The following is a 23,565-nucleotide window of genomic DNA, read 5'->3' as shown; positions in this document are numbered from 1 at the left end:
TATGCTCCTATGCTCTTCCACAATGAACTTTTCTGGAGGTGCTGCCATGTTCATTTTGGACCTGAACATGAAATATAAGTTAAAATCATAGGTAGTTGATTTTTGCACCATTGAATACAGACAAATTGGCCAATACACCCTGCAATTTATAGCTTCCGAGCTCAATTTTTTCTGGGGAAGGCTCAATACTTATCAGCACCCCCTCATATAACAAGATAGTAGACTGCACTGCTTTGAAACAGTTGAGAATTATTTTCTTCTATCTGCCAATGGAACTAGGTTAAAAGATTCATCATACCATAGTTAAAATTTGGTAAGGCTACAAGGGCTCTGATAAAAATTCCTCATGGACTATATCTAATCAGTTAGTTGTTTTGCTAGCTATGACAGCCATAAAGGAGATTAAATTAGTTCTGTGCTGTATGAAAAAGTCTAGCAAAATCAACAGTTACTGTTATTGTTTTGGCTACATGCAAGGAACTGTCAGAAACAAATGGAAGCATTCTAACTGCTCAGTGCCGCATGTATTTGTCTTTTTTGTTTTGTACTGTTTTGTTCTTTGGATTTTGCCTGATATGCTTGCACTGACTAACACGGCTACCTCTTCTAAAACTACTCATTAATTGCCTCTGTGAAGTAATGCAGAGCATACGTACACCACAGAATCCAGACAAGAGAACAGATCTAATTTACAAAGCGGACTATTTTAGTTTCTAAAAATATTATGTGAATAAACTTCTGACTATTTTGTTTTTTATTGAAAATTTTTCTGCAAACTACCATGTTTCCCTGAAAATAAGACAGCATCTTATATTAATTTTTGTTCCAAAAAACGCAATAGGGCTTATTTTGAGGGGATGATTTATTCTTTTTCCATGTACAACAATCTACATTTATCCAAAAACAGTCATGTTATCTTCTGGTTGCAGCACAATGCTGCGCAATGATGGAGGGCGGGGTTTCACTTAACTAGGGCTTATTTTTTGGGGTAGAACTTATATTACGAGCATCCTAAAAATCATACCAGGGCTTATTTTCAGGTTAGGACTTATTATTCAGTGGTTGGAATTCTGTTTCTTAGTATAGTAAGATACAGTGAAGTAAGTCCATTAAATTAGTGAGGATTTTGTGAGTTAACCCCTCCGTGTTTCATTGATTCAAATGGGCCTGCTTTAGTTGTGACATATTGCACTTAAATAAGTCACAACTAAAGTAGGTCCATTTGAATCGCTGATGATTAAGAGGAGTTGATTCACCAAATTCAGTGGGCTACTCTACTGAAATTTAGTAAGCTGAGCAACAATATCTCAACCAATATAGCAAACAAGAGTGACATATAATTAAAAACACCAAGATTTAGTCACAATGAAAAAAAATATACACAGACATGAACAACAGCACAGAAGTTGTTCAGTATCCAGTTCATATTTTATTCTTTTGAGCTTGGGTAAATAAACATGTCTTTGCCTGAAAAATAGAAAAGGGCACAGCAGCAGAAAAAGCCTGTTTCCAGTTATCACCCAATCACCCAACAAACTTCACAGCTATCCTGGATATTTTCATTTGTTGCAGTTATGTTCCCATACTGTTTTTAAGGTATGTGACATGTTCAAAAAGTTAGTTTCCGCTGCATAATTGGGATTTGAGCATTGTCTCAGTCCTAGACTGACATTCTGTCCATTATACTAGTGGTTCCCAGCATTGAGTCCTCAGATATTCTTAGAATAAAACTCCTAGAAGCCTTCACCACTAGCTGTGCTGGCCAGACTTTCTGTAGTCCAAGAACATCTGGGGACCTGAAGACTTCCTCCAACCCTACAGTCCCCAATCATTTTCTGGGATGAAAGGGATTCCCAGGGAGCCTTAGAACCTTTGGGTGGGAGGAGGAATTAGAAACTTTTAATTCCCCAAAAATGGCTGTTGCTGATGATGTTGTCAGTTTTACATGTCATAACTTGATGCTACTGGATTTCAGCTAATACTTTAATATATTAAGCAGCTGGAGGGCTGCTATATGTGACAATCTCCCTCTCTACCCACCAAGGTGGATGCATACAACTCTGTGATTGGAAGTGGCAAGTTTTGCTACCATCACCACACCATATATATTGCTATTATAGTGGTAGGAGTTAAAAAGGCTTCAAAAATGTTGGGGCTTAGGTGGAGACCTTGGATTGAATGGGTCCAATATGACTTTATTTTTCCACTTTAAAAGCAGGATGGACAAAAATCAATGATTTAAAAAATCAAATCACAATTTAAATCAAAAATTTAATTTAAAAAAAATCAGTTTTTTAAAAATCTAAATCAAATCCACCCTGCTTAAAAGTGAAAAAAATGTATCTACCAATGACAAATGGAAAATCAATTGAGGGTTTTTTTCTTAATGATAAATTGAGCCTTCCACATCCTCTATAAAAATCACTTGCTGCTAAGTTTTTCCAGGTTCTTTTTGTGTAGAACATTTTGCAGTTTTAGTCCAGTTATGTTAAAACAAAGAAAGAATGTGGTTTTTGTAGAAATTTAAACAGTCAGTTTATTCATCTTTGGCTGGAAGACTATCTTACTGAGTTCAGAAGAAGGTCCTGCTTGGAAGTATGGAGATACAGTGGTGCCTTGCTTAGCGACGTTAATCCGTGCAGGAAAAAATATCGCTAAGGGATTTCGTCACTAAGCGATTTTTAAAAGCCCATAGAAACGCATTTAAACTTGTTTATTTCATTCCTATGGGCTTTAAAACTAACCTTATGCGAAGATCCTCCATTACGGCGGCCATTTTCAGTGCCTCTAAAGCGAGGCAACACAGCGGGCGGCCATTTTGGAACCGCCGATCAGCTGGCCGAAAATGGGGGCTTTGCAATTATCGCTTCCCCGCGATCATTGCAAAGCGATTTTCCCCCATAGGGGCCATCACTAAGCGATCGCTCGAGCGATGGCCAAAACCCCATCGCTAAGCGATTTCGTTGCTCAACTGAGCGATCGCTAAGCGAGGCACCACTGTATTGGATTGTAGCATTGTTAACAATCAGGGTTCTTTATACAACTAGTTTAACAACTGAAAAGTCTAATCAGGTGGAGGAAGACTGGATTCTTATAGCTCTTCAGACAAGTGGATTATATATTATTATTGTTTTTTTAAAAAAATTTTAGAAGCTAGCATAATATTTTAGGTGTTGGGCCCTTCACAGAACTGGGGGAGATATAAATTTGTCAGCATCAATACTTTAATAGCTAGGCAGTTAGACTCTTTGGATTTTTCTGAGTTCTAGTGATTTTCTTAAAATAGTTTACTGTGAAGTTGTCCCATTCACAAATTACATCATTTCAGAACAAGTGACCACTGAAAACAGTATATGCATCTGTGAAGCAATTGTAATCTCAATGAATTAATTCAGCTTTCATGATAGATGTCCAAGGGGGAGCTGTCCTCTTTCCTTAAATGATACATTTACCGTATTTGCCGGCATACAAGATGACTTTTTTGGCCCAAAAAACCTGCCTCCAAGTAGGGGGGTTGTCTTGTACGCCGGGTGCACTTCATTTGGGCCAGGAAGGAGCTGCCGCCGCCATTGAGTGAGTGACGTGGGGCCGCGCTGGCCGGGGAGGAAGGCAGGCCGGCAGGCAGGCAGTTGGTCTGGATGGAGGGAGGGAAGCAGAGACGGCCATGCCTGAGCGACCAGAGCCCGCCGCCGGGCTGCCCGCTGCCGCTGAGCCAGTTGCATGCACGCTTGCCCGCCACCCGCCCGCTTCCCCTCTTCCTCCTCCTCCTCCTGCCGCTGCCCGCGCAGCCTCTTCCCCTCTTTCTCGCCCTCCTCCCCGCTGACCATGAACTTCCAGGGCGGGCCCGGGCAGAGCCCCAGGCAGCTGCCGCCGCCGCCACAGCAGAGCCGTCCATTCTATATTTTGAGTGGAAATGTTGGGGGGGTCGTCTTATATGGCCAGTCGCCTTGTACGCCGGCAAATACGGTATGTATTATTTTACTGTACAGACACAGTGTGTTGAAGTGATAACACTATGTGTGCAAATTATGTTAAAATATACACCTCCCAGTCCACTGCACCCTTATGGATCTCTAAACATTTTTCAGTTGGGAAGATTTTGCTTGTTTTAGATTAACTGCAGAATTGTATGACATCTTAACCTGAACAAGTTGAATTAGCGTGGCAGGTATGAACCATAGTGAGCTTCTGGCATGCCTACTCTCACTTCTCTTTCTTCTTCCTGCATAATCAGGAGAAGATGGTCCACCATGCCTTACTGTGTTACCTAACTGGTGATTGCAGTTAGTACTAACTATGAGTAGTTCCATAAATCAGTTGCAGAAACTGGTTTCAAGTTGACGTTTTAAAACTAACCACATTTGTTATTAGCCAGTTTAATGCAGAGGACAACATGGGGAACTTCAATTACTTTAATACTGAAGTTATTTATATACTTTAGTACTTTAATAAAAAAATCTCAAAACTTTTGATTGTGCAGGAGGACAGGGCAGAAAATATGAACCTGAATTTCATGGCAACTCGTTCCGGTCATAATAAACCATGGCATATTTTTATGTACAAATATAGCCACTATGGATAATCATAGCTACGGTAGGTTTTGTTGGCATAAGGCTGTTATGAAATTGACTTGTTTCAAAGAACCACAGGTTAGGTTAAATTACAGTATAGGTTTCAGACATCCTGCAGTTAATAGGAATGAAAATGAAAAATTTTGATCACATTTTTGCAGCTGTGCAGGAAAGGTAGGAAGCAAGGATGTTTCACATTACGTGAATGCAGTTTTAATCTGTGGCCAGAATCCAAATGAATATTTGTGTTTGTGTAAGTGCAGTGATGTAACTTGGAGTGCTAATTAGTGAGTCCCAAGTTAAATTGTTATGTGCTAAGTCATGCAACTGGTGCTCTATTAGGAATTCAATCAAAGACTTGTTAATTAGTACCTGTTTGCTGTTCTGAGTTACATCATTGAACATGCAGGTGTAAATATTCAGTTGTATTGTGATCTTTTTGTCTTGATAGCCACAGCTAATTTATTGTTGGTTTAGTATCTGATTCTGGGACATTTTTCTTAATTGAAAAATGTTCATAGAATTACGCTGATGGTGAGTCAGCACTGCACACATGTGTACCCATGAGACCATACATTTATAGAGCTGGTGTTGGAGACAGTAGGGGAAGCATTGATCCCAGCTGAGGTTGTGTGACAGGATCCAAGGCAATTTTTGTTTACAAAAGGCCTCAAATTCAGTTTTTTAAAAACAGTTCCTTGTTTATGATTTAGGAGCATTAATATATGGGTCTCATTTTGAAGCTGTATTTTCTTTCAAAATGATATTCACAGAACTAGTTTGCTGCTTCTTTGAAGCTTCATAAACCCAACTGCACTAAGAGATAACACATCAACTCAAATTTATCTTTCTAGGCTGAACCCATGTGCTGCTTAGTATTCTATATTCCTAGTTCATCAAGAAAGACTGTGTTTTTAAATTCCTGCTTCTTTTAACCTCCTCCTGTGAGTTTATGTTTTTTTACAATAGGTCTTTTTCTAGATCTTTTAATTAGATTTCCTATTCTGCCCTTTTCTTCATGTTCTAGCTTCCTTGTTTCTGTTGTATTTTCTTTCCTTTCTTTTACTATGGTTATTTCTGAATTTCATCCTGTTGGCAATAGAATCTTTGTCCTGTCCATGCTATAAAAGGCTGCAATATGAGTACAATATTCTTAGACATTTCAATAGAATGAGAGAAAAAAAGAATTTGAGGATCCATATTCAGAATGTCTTAATGTTAAAGGCTATCCATTAATTAAAGAGCTTTCAGATTGCAATCCTGTATCCATTTATCTGAGAATAAGCCCTTTTGAATTCAATGCATCTGCACCACGTATATTAGATTATTCCTGTAGTTTGTTAGTAATCTGTCTTTTAACTGAGTAAACCATTCTATTTAAATAAATGCGAGTTTCAGTATTTCCAGAGCTTAAAGATTCACTCTTCAAAATATTGTACAAAATATTATTGGAATTTTAATAAACAAAAACTTTGCTCTCCCATTAAAACTGTTCTTTAACTTTTTTCCTTGCTACAACCAATGTAGCCTCCAAATAAAATGTGTTCTTAGTTCTGTCTTCACCAATTAAAATTTAACTCAGCTAATTAATCAGATATAAAATTAAGCCCTATATTGTATAAGAATCAGTGTAGGTCATATTTAGATATGCTGGTATGTAAACTATTCTCCCTCCCCTGAATTGTCCTATAGGTATTTGGAGTTGCTGCTATGAGGAAACCTCGGAGGAGGTCACGACAGAATCTAGAAGGCAGACGGTCTCCTTCACCATATAGCTTGAAATGCTCACCCACAAGAGAAACTCTAACTTATGCCCAAGCTCAACGAATAGTGGAAGTTGATATTGATGGTCGTCTCCATCGAATCAGCATCTATGATCCTTTAAAGATTATAACTGAGGATGAACTGACTGCCCAAGATATTACAGAATGCAATAGTAACAAAGAAAATAGTGAGCAACCATTATTTCCTTCAAAATCGAAGAAAACACAGTGTAAAGGCAAAAAAAGGGAGACATGTACAAAACATGCTCCAGGGACATCTTTCCATTTGCCACAACCAAGCTTTCGCATGATTGACTCATTCAGCCAGCCAGATGCTCCACCCTTGCCTTCAACATACTATCAGTATATTGAGAAACCACCTGAGGATGTTGATGCTGAAATTGAATATGATATGGATGAAGAGGATTTAGCTTGGCTTGACATGATCAATGAAAAGAGGAAGAATGATGGTTATGGGTCAATTTCTGCTGAGACCTTTGAATTGCTTTTAGATCGGTTGGAAAAGGAGTCATACTTGGAGAGCCGTAACAGTGGCGCCCAGCAGACCCTGATAGATGAAGATGCTGTTTGTTGTGTTTGCATGGATGATGAGTGTCATAACAGCAATGTCATTTTGTTTTGTGATATTTGTAACTTGGCTGTGCACCAAGAATGCTATGGTGTGCCCTATATCCCTGAGGGGCAATGGCTTTGTCGCTGTTGCCTACAATCCCCTTCCCGCCCTGTTGATTGTGTTTTGTGCCCAAACAAAGGTGGTGCCTTCAAACAGACCAGTGATGGTCACTGGGCCCATGTTGTTTGTGCCATATGGATCCCAGAAGTCTGCTTTGCGAACACTGTTTTTCTGGAACCCATTGAAGGGATAGAGAATATCCCACCAGCTCGCTGGAAGCTAACATGCTACATCTGCAAGCAGAAGGGCATGGGAGCAGCCATCCAATGTCACAAGGTAAACTGCTACACTGCTTTCCATGTTACCTGTGCCCAGAGGGCTGGTCTTTTTATGAAGATTGAGCCCATGAGGGAGACCAGCCTCAATGGCACAACATTTACTGTGCGTAAAACTGCTTACTGTGAGGTACATTCCCCTCCTGGCACAGTGAAGAAAAGGCATTCAGCTGCTGTCCACGAAGGAGAGGGAAATATTGCAAAGAGTGAGATAGTTGATGATCGCACTCCCCAAAACAAGAACAAAGTAAAGTTAAAACAGAAGGTGAAGAAGAAAAGTTGTACTTCAACACCTCTACTAATGGTCACACAGATACCTTCTTACCGGTAAGTGGTGTGATTCTTCAAGTTACAGCTTCTGTGCCGATACATCAGTGTCTAGGATTTCTGTTCAACCTTGAGTCTAAAGAAATGCCTTCTTTTTGCTGTGTGGCCTCTGCAACAAATGATTTGTTTTAGTTTGCCAGGACAGCACAAAGAAGTTATATTTATATGAAATATACTTTGTGGCAGTTATGTATTTTCCATGCTCTAAGGCAGTGGCAGCGAACCTTTTTGAGCCCGAGTGCCCAAACTAGGGGGCAAAAAACCCAAACCAGCGGGTGCCGTGGTGGCAGTGGCGGCGGAACCGGAAATGCTGGTGGCGGAACTGGAAGTGGTGGCGGAAGGGGGAATCCTGGGCATGGAGGTGCCTCGAGACCCCACTTCGGATCTGCCGCCAGCTCTGGATCCTGGCCTGCTGCCTGTTGAAGCGCCAGCACTGTGGCTGCAGCTGCTTCCTGAGGTTTGGCTCCGGGGGGGGGGAAGTATCGCTCGGGTGCCCACAGAAGGGGCTCTGCGTGCCAGCTGTGGCACACATGCCATAGGTTCGCCATCGCTGCTCTAAGGCAAAGAACATATTCTTTTTAAAAAGGCTTTTGTGTATGGTGTGCTATGCACTACCAAGTTGTTTCTTACTTATGAGGAGCCTAAAGGGTTTTTGAGATCCATGAGGTATTAAAGGAGTTGTTTACCATTACTGCCTGCAGAGGAAGTTTCTGTGACTGAGTGAAGATTTGGACCTAGGTCTCAGTGAATCCTGCTCCAGCATTCTATTTCTCAAAACTTCTTACATTGCAGCTGACTCTTCTACATCAGTGGTTCTTAACCTTTGGTTACTCAGGTGTTTTTGAACTGCAACTCCCAGAAACCCCAGCCAGCAGAGCTGATGGTGAAGGCTTCTGGGAGTTGCAGTCCAAAAACACCTGAGTAACCCAAGGTTAAGAACCACTGTTCTACATTTATAAGTCTCTAGAATTAAAAGAAGTGCAGCTACGTATCAGTTTCAGGTGAACTTATTGGAAAACAACAATAGCTTTTTCGTTACGAGCGAATTTTTTCAGTGCATGTATTTCTGTGGTATTTAGCCATTCTAGCTATGTGCAGGATTAGAGCCTTAATCTAAACTTGTATTTGTTGCCTAGTGTTCCTTTCAACTATGCAATTAAATAACTGTATAAAATGTATTGATCTACTGAATTGCTTGTGTTAAACCTTGTAATTTGGCGCATTTGAGCTTAGATAGTAACTCAGTGTTTCCCATTTCACTGTTGTGATTGCTTAATAGGAGCTGTAGAGCTGGTTCTAATGGAACCAATTTCATAGTTGAAAGCCTTTGATGAACTTGTATAGCTCTTAATATGTACTTACATGACATTACAAAACTACATCATATTGTTGAAGTGGGAAGGCTACAATGCCTCAAACTGGACTTTCAGAATCTGAAACTGGGTTTAACATTTGTATTTTAACAATGGAAACATAAGAAGGTAAGAATTATTGTGTAAATCACACTAAGACCTGATTATTATAAGCTTCTTTTCTCACTATGGCCAACCAGAGGCTTCTGAGAAACTCACAGGGAGGCCATAAACACAACAGCACACTCCTACTTGTGTTCTCCAGGAACTGATATTGAGAGGCATAGTGCATCTTACACTGAAGCCATTAATACATTTGGTAGCCATTTTTTCTATTACTTTTTTAAATATATTTTAAAATCTGTCTAGGATCATCAGCCCAAACACAACCTTTGCAAACACTGTGAAAAAGAACTTTATTTTATCCCATGCTGATCTCCTTTCTTTCAGCTTCACTGGATGACTCCAGGTTCTAGTATGATAAGAGTAGGAGAAAAACCCCTTGTTTCCACTCTATCCGTACCATGCATAATTATATACATTTCTGTCACACACTCCCTTTATGTGCCTCAGACTTTGTAATTTCTTCATATGCAATGAAACATCTTGCTGCTGTTCCTTTTCTGTAGGCTGAATAAAATCTGCAGTGGACTCTCTTTCCAGAGAAAAAATCAGTTTATGCAGAGGCTTCACAACTACTGGCTGTTAAAGCGTCAGTCCAGAAATGGTGTCCCACTAATACGACGGCTGCACTCTCACTTACAGTCCCAAAGAAATGCAGAACAGGTATAACAACATCTCAAGATGTTATTTTATTTTGGGGAAAAATGATGTGAAACAATTGTTAGGAAAACATCTGGAAAGATTGGATGAAAAGTATTCATCTCAAAATAGTCACATCAGTAGAGATAATGTACTTTGCACATATTTATTTATTTTATTTATTTATTTTATTTATTTATTCAATTTATATGCCGCCCAAACTACCCAGAGGTCTCTGGGCGGCTTACAATAATTAAAATTCAATACAGCAAAAGATAAAATAATTAAAATACAATTAAAATACAATTAAAATTGCCATCAGACCCACAGCTAATATTATTTCAGTTAAAAGCCTTCTGGAACAGGAAGGTTTTGACCTGGCGCCGAAATGTCATCAGCGTCGGCGCCAGACGAATCTCAGTCGGGAGGGCATTCCATAGTCTGGGGGCAGCTGCTGAAAAGGCCCTTTGTCTACAAGCCGTCCCTCTTACCTCCTTAAGGGACGGCTCTTTCAAAAGGGCCCCCTGGCTAGATCTTAACTGCCGGGTAGGTTCATATGGAAGGAGGCGGTCCTTCAGGTATCCATATGTAACAAACAGGAGAGAGAAATTCTGTAACACTTCTTATTGAGTTGTTTTCTGCATAATTATTCTTCTAATTGTAATAATGGATTTTGCAACTTGCAGCTTGTATGTATTCTATAAGAATAATAATAAGCATATACCATCAAGTCAGTTATGACTTATGGTGATCCATTTTGGTGTTTTCCAGGTAGATAATTTTATTTATTTAATTTCTACCCCACCCATCTAGACCAAAGGTCTGCTCTGGGCAGCATTACAAATTTAAAAAAAGTTAGACCAATAAAAATGTACATAAATAAATCCAAGATGGCGAAAATATAGAAATTAAGATACAGCAGGAGGGAAAGCTTACCCAAATAACCAAGTCTCAAGTTTACTCCTGAAGACACCCAGAGAGGGAGCCAGGCGGATCTCCATGGGCAAGTTGTTCCAGAGGTGAGGGGCCACTGCCGAGAAGACCTGGTTCCTCATTCTTTCCTTCTGGACCTCCCTCGGCGTTAGGCCCCTCAGCCACCCAGCTTGGCTGGAACAAGTGACTCTGGTAGAACTGGGTGGGACAAGGCACTCTGCCAGATATTGAGCTTCTAAACCATTTAGGGCTTTATATGTCATCGGTAGGACTTTGAAATCAACGCGGAAGCAAATGGGCAGCCAATGCAAGGTGGCCAGAGTGGAGGAAATAGGGTGGTATATTTTCACCCCTGTAAGAAGTCTTGCCACCGTATTCTGCACCATCTATAGTTTCTGCATCAGTCTCAAAGGCAGCCCCATATAGAGTGCATTACAGTAGTCTAATCTTGAGACTATGAGTGCATGGACCAAAGTGGTGAGTGCCCCCACATCAAGATAGGGGTGCAGCTGGACAATCTGCCGAAGATGGAAGTCTGCGGAATGGACCACTTACGCCACCTGAGTTTCCATGGTGAGCGCCGGGTCCAGATGTACACCCAAACTGTGAACCCCACTCTTGGTGGTAAGAGTCACCCTCCCAAAAGAGAGGGAGTTTCCCAAACCACTGATGTCTCGGCCACACACCTGAAGGACCTCCGTTATGCCCGGGTTCAGCCTCAGTACATTTTCCTGCATCCATTGATGAACGCCCCCAGGCAGCGCTCAAGGGACGAAACAGCATCCACTCTTGTTGGAAAAAAGGAGATGCAGAGCTGAATATCATCAGCGTACTGATGACACAAAGCCCCACATCCCCTGATGACCCCTCCCAGCAGCCTCATATAAATGTTAAAGAGCATTGGAGAGATGATTGAGCCCTGTGGAACCCCACAATTGATGCTCCACGGGGTCGAAAAGCTCTCTCCAATCTGCACTTTCTGCGGACGGTCCTCCAAGAAGGAACAGAGCCAGGCAAAAGCCAGGCCACCAATTCTCAACTCAGAGAGCCTCCCCAGGAGGATACCGTGGTCGACGGTATCAAAGGTGGCTGAGATATCGAGGAGGGCCAGCAGAGACATTTTGCCCCTGTTGGCCTCTCTCAATAGGTCATGAAACAGGGTGACCCGTGGCATTTCCATGCCGTGGCGTGGCCTGAAGCCCGACTGGAATGGACCTAGGGCATTGGTTTCATCGGGACCCTGGGGCTGGTCGGCCACCACCCTCTCAGCTACCTTGCTGAGGAAAGAAACATTAGCGACGGGCCTTTAATTACCAATATTGTCCGCTGCCAAGCTCGGTTTCTTTCTAATGGGCCTAATGAGTGTCTTCTTGAGGGCAAGGGGGAACCTTGCCCTCCTGGAGAGACCCATTAACTATTGCCATAGCTCATTCAGATGTTATAGGCCTGGCTGCTTTGATTAGCCAGGCTGGGCAAGGGTACCCTGGGACTGCGTAACTTGCCCAAGGCCACGTAGGCTGGCTCTTCTGGCATGCACAATGGGGAATCGAACTCCCTACCTCTTGTCTTTAGCCAGATACCTAAACCACTGAGCTAGCCAGTCAGCTTACAAAAATGGATTTGTATTCTGCAATACAAAACCTTTAATGACTTGCTCTTTTCAGATGAAAAAACTCTTAGTTCACCCCATAATACTAATAATTATGTCATGTTAAATCAATTCTGAGTTATAGCGACCCTTTCCATAGTTTTTTAGGTAGAAAATATACATAAGTGGTTTACCATTCCCTTTTTTGGGGGGGGGTGTGTGCTTTGGGTCTGTGTAGCTTGCTGATGTCTACACAGGCAGCTCTTCTTGCAGGATACCTAGATACCTAAACCATTGAGCTATCCAGCCATCTAATTCATCCCACAGGGCAGCCTTTACTACTATTGAAAAACAACCCATTGTTATTTTCACTGTGGATATTAATCAATGGATTCTATCCACTTTATGTTTCTTTTCTGTTTAGGATATACTTTAGAAACAATTAGCACCACTAAACGCCAGTTTTCCTTAGTTTTTAAAGTGACAGGACATATACACTGATTAATTGCTTGAGGTAACATCCCCTTGGTTCTGAGTTACTTGTTTCCTTCAGGTCATGAACCCTAGCTTTATTATTGCTACTGCTTAATTTCATATAGCAACAACAGTGGGTGACACCTACCTTTATTATTGTCTTCAGTCAAAATGTTTACCTGACACTTGCTGTGCTCTATGATATTACATTTGTTTGGCTCTTCTGCCTTAGGTAGAAAGTTTCCTGGACAGAGGAATCCTATATTTCATTCAGTCTTGTTTTCAGTTTTAGCACAGTTATGTCCTAAAACTCACTTTAAAGTTATAGAAATGTCAGTAAGCATAGCTAAGATACTTCTAAAATGTTATAACCCTGGGTATGAATTATTTATTAGTACAGTACTAATCAATACTGTGCCTATTTAACCGGACTGAATTATAATGCTTACAAAGCACATTCTAAGAGTGTCTACTCATGAATTTCTGTAGACCAGGAAAGTTCAATCAGTAGAAGTCTGAAATGAGAGTAGGAAAAAATATGTCTACTTCACAGAAAGAGCAAGATGAAAAGACCAGTGCTGTCAAAGAAGAACTGAAATACTGGCAGAAACTGCGGCATGACTTAGAAAGAGCACGGCTCCTCATTGAATTAATCCGTAAACGTGAGAAACTCAAACGTGAACAGGTGAGTAGTATCATGATTCAGAGGCCTTTTAGCAGTGTTCCTTGAGCCTAGACATCAGACTCCTTACATAGGGAGAACTCTCTCTCTCTCTGTGTACACAGAAACAAACATATTTCCATTTGTTACAAGGTACAGTGCAAATGTATTTATTAGCTGTTTCCACTGCTAATAAAGATGTACAATTTAATGACATTGATTGTGACTTGGTAAAGATATGCTAGAAGTTGTGAATTATTGCCATGTTATTCTAAAAGCCATTGAATTCCTAAGGATATTTGTTTGGCCTCAAGCCCTGCTCTGTTTACTTGGGTTTAGTTCCAAGTAAGTGTGGGCAAGATTGCAGTCAAAATCAGGTTCTGAGATTGATCAGGTGCCACCATTCGCTGGACAAATTGTACCATGCGCGCGCGCACACACACACACACACACACACACACACACACACACACACACACACACACACACACACACACACACACACACAGAGTCCAATAAAATGTGATATCTGACTCACTTCACAATTGGCTCAGAATGATATATGATAATAAAATAACAATAAAAGCAGAACTAAAGATAAAAGCATAAACCATGAAACACAACAGAGCTCCTCTACAACATTAACATTATTTCTAAAGCATACAGAAGTGTAAAACCTGTTGAAATGTGTGGGCAAATAAAAATGTCTCCCTGCTGCTAAAAGAACAGCAAGTCTAGTGCAAAGCAAGATCCTTTGATAAGTGCTTTTTACAAACAGGGCAGCATTAACGAAAAACTCTACAAATATCAGATGGAAAGGCTCTCGGATGAAAAACAAATATTTTGCATATATTTGTATGAAACAAGGCTGTCCTTCAACTAACAAGGTCCCAAGATATGCTTTGGTAGCTAATAAATACTGTTTTGAGTTGTACAATCAACAGTTGTATATTAAAGTACTTGCAAGATTTATCCTCTGCTACTGGTCCACTTCACATCTAAAAACTGATTTTTGTTGCAGCTGAATTTTCGAAAAAGTCTTAAAAGGCATATGACTGTTGCAGTCCCATTGTATGCCAATTTGGTATGACAATGCTTTATCGATAATTGCCCCAAATTTTCTTGCCTAGTTATGCCTCCAGAAAGCAGATGGCACAACATGCAGCAGCCTCTTGATGCCGCCGCGATTGGCACTTTCGAGTTCTCAAAGGGCTTTCCCCCCTACATCGGAGGAAGCCCTTGGAGAGCTCCGAATCCAAAAAGGCAGGAAGAAAGGGCAGGAAATTTGAATTTCCTGCCCTTTCTCTCTTTCTTTTTGCCTTCGGAGCCCTCAAAGAGCTTTCTGCCCAACATCGGAGGAAGCCCTTTGAGAGCTCCAAAGGCGCCGATCGCGGTGGCAGGGACCCCCAGGGAGGTCTCCCATGGTGGCGGGCAAGTCCTGGGAGACCTCCCTGGGGGTTCCCGCTGCCACAATTGGCACCTTCGGAGAGCTCAAAGGGGTTTCCCCCCGTCATTGGAGGAAGCTGAGACCTCCGAAGCCAAAAAGCCAGGGAGAAATGGCGGGAAATTGGAGTTTATAGCCCCTTTCCCCTGCCTTTTTGCCTTTTGAAATGCTGGAACACATTAATTCCATTCCCATGCATTTCAATGGGAAATGGTACTTTGACTTACGAACTTTTCGACGTACGAACGTTGTTCCAAAATGGATTAAGTTCGTAAGTCGAGGTACCACTGTATTATGGAAGAAGCACTTATCAAAGTTTCTTCTGGAATTAATGTACATATAGTTGTCACATTGAGACTGATGAACAGACTGGTTAATTTTATTATATATGATAAAGGGACATATTGTTTTTTCTGTCTTTGATATCTGTATTTGACAATTGGTTTCCTGATTTTCAGGTAAAGGTTCAGCAAGCTGCTATGGAGCTACAGCTCACTCCATTCAATGTTCTGCTGCGCACAACACTTGATCTACTGCAGGAAAAGGATCCAGCTCAAATATTTGCAGATCCTGTCAACTTAAATGAGGCAAGTTCCTAGAGCTATAGTTAAGCTTTGATAAGAACGCAGTCATATAAATTGACTGAAATCCAGTTGGTGCAACCATACCATTCACATGGTGATATTAACCTTTTATTTTAATTTAAGAATTCCTATCCCTCCTTCAGGTTCTGAGTAGGGATCCATTTTGCCTTGAGGAAGCCTTTGGGAGGCTTAGTACAGGGAATGGGAAAATCACCACTGTAAAAACCATCACCAGATCAAATCCTCTAGTGGCAATCTGGCAGTAATTTTCTGATATTAAAGCCCTCACTGCCTCTTGGGCTTCCAAATGTTTCCCCAGGCAAAAGGGATCTGTAGGGAACCTTGGAAAATGAAGAGCAGGATAGGAAATTTTTAATTACATTAAAATAAAGATTAATATCACTGAGTCATGACATCATTACTATTTAGATCTGGTGCACCTATGCAACAGGAATTTAGCTATTGTACTATAGCAAGTAGAAGATATTGCTGAACTGCTCATGTTGTTGCATAAACCAAGGTATTTCTCCAAGGTTTTTAAATAGAGAGATTCCCAATCATCTTAACTAGTCCACTGTTTTGCAGAAGTTGATAATTACTTCTTAACAAGGTAGTTTCTTTTGCCATAGCTGCAGTAGCCATAGCTGGGTTATACTGCTATGAATTTGTGCTTTATCCCAGTGTCAACAAGAGGGCATTTAGAGTGTTTGTGATGAGTATGCCCTGGTTGGCTAGTAAATGATTTTTGTAATTGTACAGGTTTTATATGTTTAGGTTCCAGATTACCTGGAATTCATTTCCAAGCCAATGGATTTTTCTACCATGAGGCAGAAGCTGGAGTCCCATCAGTACCAAACACTGGATGAATTTGAGGAGGACTTTAACCTTATTCTCACCAACTGCATGAGGTATAATTCTAAAGACACAGTTTTCCATCGAGCAGCTGTCCGACTCAGAGACCTTGGAGGGGCAATATTACGCCATGCACGGCGGCAAGCTGAAACAATTGGCTTTGACCCCCAAGTGGGGATTCACTTGCCAGAATCACCAAAGACAGAAGATTTTTATCGTTTTTCTTGGGAGGATGGTGAGTGCCTGTTGATTATCTAATTTAGTAATAAACTTGAATTAATTCAATTTGTTTAAGTGGTGGACAGTAATTCAGTAACTTATTTTGGAAAACAATTCTGCTTTGGAGGCAGTAGTTCAATTAATTTACTATTCCTAATCAAGGTCCGGGTTTTACATTGATTCTGATGTATTTTCTAGATACTCTTGACATCTCACCCTCACATCTTTTTAATTTTGCTTATGCTATATAATTCTAAAGTAGTTTTGGTAAAAATTGAATACAGATGTGGCACTGATAGTTTCAATTACAGTAGTGCCTCGCCTTACGAACGTCCCAACATACGACTATTTCAAGTTGTGATCAGCTCCAGCCGCAAAATTTTGCTTTGACTTGCGGCCGGAGCTTTGAGTTGCAAACAAAAGAGGCAGGGGAAAAAGGCAGGGAATTCAAATTAGAGGGCTAACCGTTGGTCGGCGAAGAGCTTCTTCGTAGCTCGTTCGCCCCAATGGTTAGTGTGCAGAGAGGCTTCGGACTGCCTGGTGCTGCTTTTGGCTTCTGGGTGAGTACATTTACAGGGTTTTGCAGGGTGGGTTTGGGGTTTTTTTTGGGGGGGGGGGTTCTGTTTCTGTGCTGTGATTTTTTTGGTGTGTTTTGGTGTGTGTTTTCCCACCCCCATTGCGTTCCGATGGAGCTGGCTGTGGTGTGTGTGTGTGTGTGTTTGATTTTTTTCCCCAGCCGCATTGCGTTCCGATGGAGCTGACTGTGGTGTGTGTGTGTGTGTTTGGTTTTTTTCTCCCAGCCCCATTGTCTTCCGATGGGGCTTGGAGTGGTTTTGTGTGTGTGTTTGTGTGATTATTATTTTTTTTGGCCGGAACAGATTAATGGGTTTTCAGTGTATTCCTATGGGAAATGATGCTTTGACTTACAACCATTTCGAGTTACGTCCATCTTCTGGAACGGATTATGGTCGTAATTCGAGGCACCACTGTACTAAGATATTCCAGGCATGTCTCTTCTAATAGGCATGAGGCGTCAGTGATTGGTTGTTCACACTACTGTTTTGTTCATTGCAGTTGATAACCTTCTCCTCCCCGAGAATCGGGCTCATCTTTCATTGGAAGTACAGCTGAAGGAATTACTGGAAAAGCTGGACATGGTGAGCACCATGCGGTCCAGCGGAGCCCGAACTCGCCGCATCCGCCTCTTGAGACGGGAAATCAACTCTGTCAGGCAAAAGTTGTCACAGCAACAGAATAAAACTGTGCCAAATGGAGAGCCAGCTCCATGGGAGGAGGGACTGGAGAAAATACTACAAGGAGAACAAGATGAAAGCAGAGAGAAAGGTGAGATGTTTCTCTAGTTCTCTAAGGGAAGTAGTTTAGGCTATACGGGAGAAGGGAGTCCTTTTAACACCCCAAGAATCTGTGTTCATGAATGCCATGCAACTCTTTGGAAAGAAGGCATTGAGTAATTACTGCTTTCAACAACAAATTCAGAAATGGTCAAAGAAATTGAGAATATGAAAAAGATCCTTAACAATTTGTGGCATTTTAGGAAAATGGTGCTTAGTCTCTCTCCCCTCCCCCCCCCCTCCTTGGATGGCTGCGACCCAGAATCCATTTGCACAAACTTCTCTGGGACATCAGTAGAATATGCTAAGATACAGAGGCAGCTCAAGAGCTTTTGCTTTCTGAGCAAAATGAAAAATTGATTTACCTACCTCCTGTAAGCAGAAGCCAACCAGACTAGCATTTGATTTACAGTACTGGTTGCCTTTGGTGCAGCTGAGCAGAATAGGGGAGGGCTGGGGTGCAGGGTGAGCTATGTACTGTAGTACACCTACAGCTGAATTCTCTTTACACGTTGTTATCAGTCCTGCACTCTAAAATCCTTTGCATGAAGCAGTAATCTCTGTTTGCCTAATGGTAGGACCATACCTGCCAGGATGCAACTTTCCCCAAAACTGTCAGCCTTAGAAAAATATATTTAAAGTTCTTATCCCAGGTTTTAGAGGACTGTATCAGAAAGACAGCAACACTGGAAGCACTGATTGAGCCTGCAATCCTGTCAGAAAGAGGCTAAAGGCTGAGGAAGTTGTTGATCTCTCATCCCTCAAACAACAGTTAGCTATTGGGTACATACTATTAATAGTGAACCGTGGATATTATTAAATGAGATTCTGGAGGAACTGTAACCCAGATTACTTCAAATAATTCTTGACAGATAAAGGTAAGGATCCTTGGGTTCTGATCCCAGCATCAGCTGTGAATTAAACATAGCATGCACAGTTACAGAATAGCTCATGAGGGATTGAAAGCAGATTTTAGTTTACTTTTGAGCAAGAATGGCTCTACCTGTTTTCTAAAACAGTGTGATTTGGCAATATGTAAGTAGCCTTCTGACAGTTCCCTAAAAGCAATGAAGAAATTATCATCTTCAAATTCTGACACATTGCAAGGCTGGGGAGGATGCAGAATAGGAATAAAAATAAATAGAGAAGCAATAAGGGTTGGTTCTTGCTTCATTATTATATCTAAATAATGTCATTCCCGTGACAGCATTTTCGGAAAAAGCTGGTGGACATTAAGTGCTCCCTGCCCCTGGCTGAACACACAGAACACTCGTGCTGATGTTTAGTACTATGAAATAAAACAGAAATAGTTGTGATTGCTAAAATTTAGTATGAACTTACTGGTCATCAATTTAGGTGTTTTCTATCACTTGTAGTCAGAAGATATTGTGCAGCTATTCCATCTTTCACTCTGTAGTAGATTGTTGGTGGGGGTGGGGAGGAAGAAGCAGTGAGAAGACATGAGAGCACTACGTATATCCCCTGTAAATTGTTTTCATGAGACAGTGATTTTGCAATAAAAACTTTGTATGGAAGTGCCCATTGTTAGTTGACTTGTTTAAATATTTGACACTGTTTTCCTCTGCACTGTTCCAATAACTAAAGGGATTCAATTGTTAAGGTGGACTCTCTTTTCAGCTTTAGAATATGTGTAACAAACCTTCCTGGTTTGTGTAACTCTTAGCATCAGAATGGCATGTGATTTATACAGAATGGAAAAGAATAGCAGCCCTGGTGTCAGATAGCTGTTGGTGTATATGATTATTTACCATAACGTAAAAATGCTAATTACTTTGTTAAAACTGAGTCTTTGCAAAACAGCCATTTAAGCCTTCGATATTATTTTATGACTTTTAGAAAGTGAATGTTTATAAGATACCAAAGAAGTGAAAACATACTAGAAAATGAAATTACAGTGGTGCCTCGCACAACGAGTGCCTCACACAACGATGCCTTTTTCTGTTAAATTTGCTGCCTCACACAGCGATGTTTCCTATGGGGGATTTTCACACAACTATCTCCCTTTCCGCTCCTGTAAAAGTGTCTTAAAATGTTTGGAAGCTGTTTTAAATGATTGCAATGGTTAGTCCACCTCCTGAAACCTATGCAAACTGATTTTGGTGTTGTTCTGACACTTCGTTAATTTATGATGATTTTTTGTTTTTTCCATTGGAAACCATTGGATGGTCTGTCTAATGTTTTCCAATGGAAAAAACAAAAAATCATCATAAATTAACGAAGTGTCAGAACAACACCAAAATCAGTTTGCATAGGTTTCAGGAGGTGGACTAACCATTGCAATCATTTAAAACAGCTTCCAAACATTGTAAGACACTTTTACAGGAGCGAAAAGGGAGATCGGGAAGAACTTTAAAAGGCAAACGGAGATCAAAGAGCCCTTTCCCGATCTCCCTTTTCGCTCCTGTAAAAGTGTCTTACAATGTTTGGAAGCTGTTTTAAATGATTGCAATGGTTAGTCCACCTCCTGAAACGTATGCAAACTGATTTTGGTGTTGTTCTGACACTTCGTTAATTTATGATGATTTTTTGTTTTTTCCATTGGAAACCATTAGACAGACCATCCAATGGTTTCCAATGGAGAAAATTCAAAAAATCATCATAAATTAACGAAGTGTCAGAACAACACCAAAATCAATTTGCATAGGTTTCAGGAGGTGGACTAACCATTGCAATCATTTAAAACAGCTTCCAAACATTGTAAGGCACTTTTACAGGAGCGAAAAAGGACTTCACAAAGCCATTGAAATGTATTGAGTCGGCTTCAATACATTCCAATGAAGGAAACATTGTTTCACACAGCGATGTTTCCTATGGGGATTTTCACTCAGCGATGGCAATCCGTTCCAATTGGAACGGATTAACCGGTTTTCAATTCATTCCTATGGGGAATGGTGTTTCACAGAACGATGTTTCACACAACGTTGATTTTTTTGGAACCAATTAACATCGTTGTGTGAGGCACCACTGTAGATAATTAGGAGAGGCCATTTGAAATCTTTTCTATATTTGAGATAAGACATTGTAGCCATAGCTGAAGCAGTAGAGTTAATATCAGCCAGCAGTAGCTTCCTTGAAGCTTTTTAAAAATGTATATTTACATTAGCTGTTCTAAGCTGGCAATGCCTTAGATTCTTGCACATTTAACTTTTGGAAACCAAGTGCTGCCCCTGTTGAACAAAATTATTTCAAATGGGGTTCAATTAATTTATGAGAAAAAAATTGCCCATGGTAATAGAAGTTTGAGATAGCACAAACAGCTTCATAATAGGGTAGAAATAATAATTTAAAACATGAAGGTTTGAATCAGGAATTTCAATCAACTTTGGTGAATCTTGGGACAGTGAATCTGAGAATTTCAGAGACTGCCAAAGATGCAACAGGGAAACAAAAGAAGAAGAAAAAAAACTGGAAGCATCTAGAAGTTAAATTCCGTTTTTAAAAATCTCATATTTCTTCTTTGTGGCCTCTGTGAATGCACACAAATGGGTTTTACTGCGCCTGCACAGGACTCCTTGGATACAGGCTGAATGAATCCGATCGCCACTATGTTGAGGATTCTTATGGGTGGCCTAGGCGTGTACATTATATGTATGCCTCTCCCACAAATTCTCAATCTCCTTCACCACCTCCCACTCTACGTTGATATTGAGCGTACTACCAGCACAACCCTGCAATACCAGCACCAAGAAAATCTGCTTCCAAACACGGATTATCCCCATCTGAGATCCCCCGACTGGACTGGGTACCAACGAAACGTGCATGTTTATCCTCCCTGCCAGCGGCCTTGACTTCACAGCCGGGTTCTGTTGTCCATAGGTCCCACTCACTTCATGCTTCAGCGTTGATCCCACAGGTTTTAACCTCAGCTCACTCACCTCGGGCTCATCATTGTTCCCCTTCGCCTCTTCTCTCTAGGGACTCTTCGATCTCAATGGCTTCTGAGCAGGATCGGGATCTCCCTTCAGAAGTTCCTAGGGAGACCCCGTTGAATTTACCAACACCTGACTTGGATGTCGCAGATATCCACCCACCGCCTCCATCTGAAGACTTTGCATCTTACTCCCAGCTCATTCTCCATTTGGCCAAATCTTTGGAACTCGACATTGAACAGCCTCCCCCTCCCAAATAGGACCTTGTCTTCAATGACATAAATTGAGAGATATCCCCTCTTTTGAGTCTGGCATTCATACCAGCCATGTTGGACCTTATCAAAGAGTCATGGGACAAGCCGTCTAGGTCTACCCAAATCTCTCGACGCATTGAGAACCCCTATAGAACACATGGATCCGACACAGCTTTTCTCGTTAAACATTCTGCTCAAAACTCGATTACAGTGCAGTCAAATCAGTCCCTTGCTGGCAATCGATCTTCAGTCAGTCCTACCAATAGGGAAGGTGGAAAGTTGGATGTCTTCAGCCGTTACCTATATTCTCTGGCCTCCTTTCTTATGAGAGTCTCAAATTACCAAGCCGCGATGGGAGCTTATCAGAGACAACTGTGGAGTAAGATCCTCTCGGTCCTTCTGGCTGCTCCTGAGGAAACCAGAACCTCTGCTCTCAACACTCATCTTGAGGCCACTACACTAGCTAAACAGCAGCGTCTTGCATCTCGCCACACGGCTGATGCTGCCTCGAAGGCTTTGGCTTCAGCTATTGCCCTCAGAAGGCATGCTTGGTTGCGCTCGGCAGGGATCAATGATGACGCTAGATCTCGCATTGAGGATCTTCCCTTCGATGGCGTTGGTCTTTTTAATGAGAAGTCATATGAGGTGATGGACAATTTGCACAAGATGCACAAGACTGCCCATTCTTACCCTACCCAACAGCCCAGATACCGACAGTGTAACCAATGGCATAGGTCCTTTACCTTTCAACAATACCAGCAACCATATTGGCCCTACAAACCTCCAGCTCTGGCTCCTGAAAGATCCAACCCTCCTCAGTCTTCCGCAGCTCCTCCCTTCCGTTCCCAGGCCCCTGCTCAGCTCAGACAAGGTTTCCATCACCCTGCAAGAAAAAACAAGCATTGACTCTTCTCTCCTAGACTGTCCTTATCATCCCCAGCTGGCTCCCTTTTTCGACAAGTGGTCCACCATCACCAAGGACACTTGTGTGCTCGCCATCATATGTTACGGTTACCTATTAGAATTCAAGGAGCTTCCTCCTCTCAATCATATCAGACCCACAACTTACTCGCCTGCTCTAGAGGACAAGGTTATACTCCTTCTTCAAAAACGTGCTATCCAGAGAGTGCCTCCCCAAGATACTCTGAACGGTTTTACAGTACTCACGTTACTTCACAGTTCCCAAAAAGGATGGAGGCCTCCGTCCCATCTTGGGCCTGTGATTTCTAAATACCTACATTCATCTGAGGCATTTTCGCATGGTCACCCTCGAATCAGTCATCCCTCTTCTTCAGCCAGGCGACTGGTTTGTGGTTATAGTTCTACAGGATGCATATTTTCATATTTCAACTCACAAGCACCATTTCAGATATCTCAGTTTTCTTTTCACGGGCATGGCATACCAATTTTGTGCTCTCCCCTTCAGTTTGTCCACTGCTGCAAGGATTTTTACAAAGTGTCTGGCTCCGGTGGCTGCCTATCTTCGTGTACACCACATCACGGTATTTCCGTTGATAGTAGCAAGTTCACACAGCGCAGCCTGAAGGGACTCTACCTTTGTTCTTCAGAC

The 23,565-nt window shown here is 41.5% G+C and overlaps 1 protein-coding gene across 11 annotated transcripts in view; it reads left to right on the top strand.

Annotated features, from left to right (window-relative positions):
• BRPF3 (bromodomain and PHD finger containing 3) overlaps positions 1 to 23,565 on the top strand; it is a 55,602-nt gene that overhangs the window by 10,213 nt on the left and 21,824 nt on the right. For 3 of the 11 annotated variants that reach the window (XM_072997446.2, XM_072997449.2, XM_072997447.2), the window contains exons 1-7: positions 3,648 to 3,966; positions 6,264 to 7,630; positions 9,612 to 9,768; positions 13,293 to 13,424; positions 15,303 to 15,431; positions 16,203 to 16,515; positions 17,574 to 17,843. In XM_072997446.2, the coding sequence (XP_072853547.2) occupies positions 3,721 to 3,966; positions 6,264 to 7,630; positions 9,612 to 9,768; positions 13,293 to 13,424; positions 15,303 to 15,431; positions 16,203 to 16,515; positions 17,574 to 17,843 (2,614 nt within the window). In that variant the 5' untranslated portion in view covers positions 3,648 to 3,720. Of the gene's footprint in view, positions 1 to 3,646; positions 3,967 to 6,263; positions 7,631 to 9,611; positions 9,769 to 13,292; positions 13,425 to 15,302; positions 15,432 to 16,202; positions 16,516 to 17,573; positions 17,844 to 23,565 lie in introns of those variants that run through there. The other 8 variants (XM_078392747.1, XM_072997448.2, XM_072997452.2 and 5 more) reach the window with 5 other exon arrangements.

The sequence above is a fragment of the Pogona vitticeps genome, chromosome 4 (genome assembly GCF_051106095.1).
Source record: "Pogona vitticeps strain Pit_001003342236 chromosome 4, PviZW2.1, whole genome shotgun sequence".
NCBI classification, from domain to species: Eukaryota; Metazoa; Chordata; class Lepidosauria; order Squamata; family Agamidae; genus Pogona; species Pogona vitticeps.
This window is presented reverse-complemented; position numbering and strand designations above follow the sequence as displayed.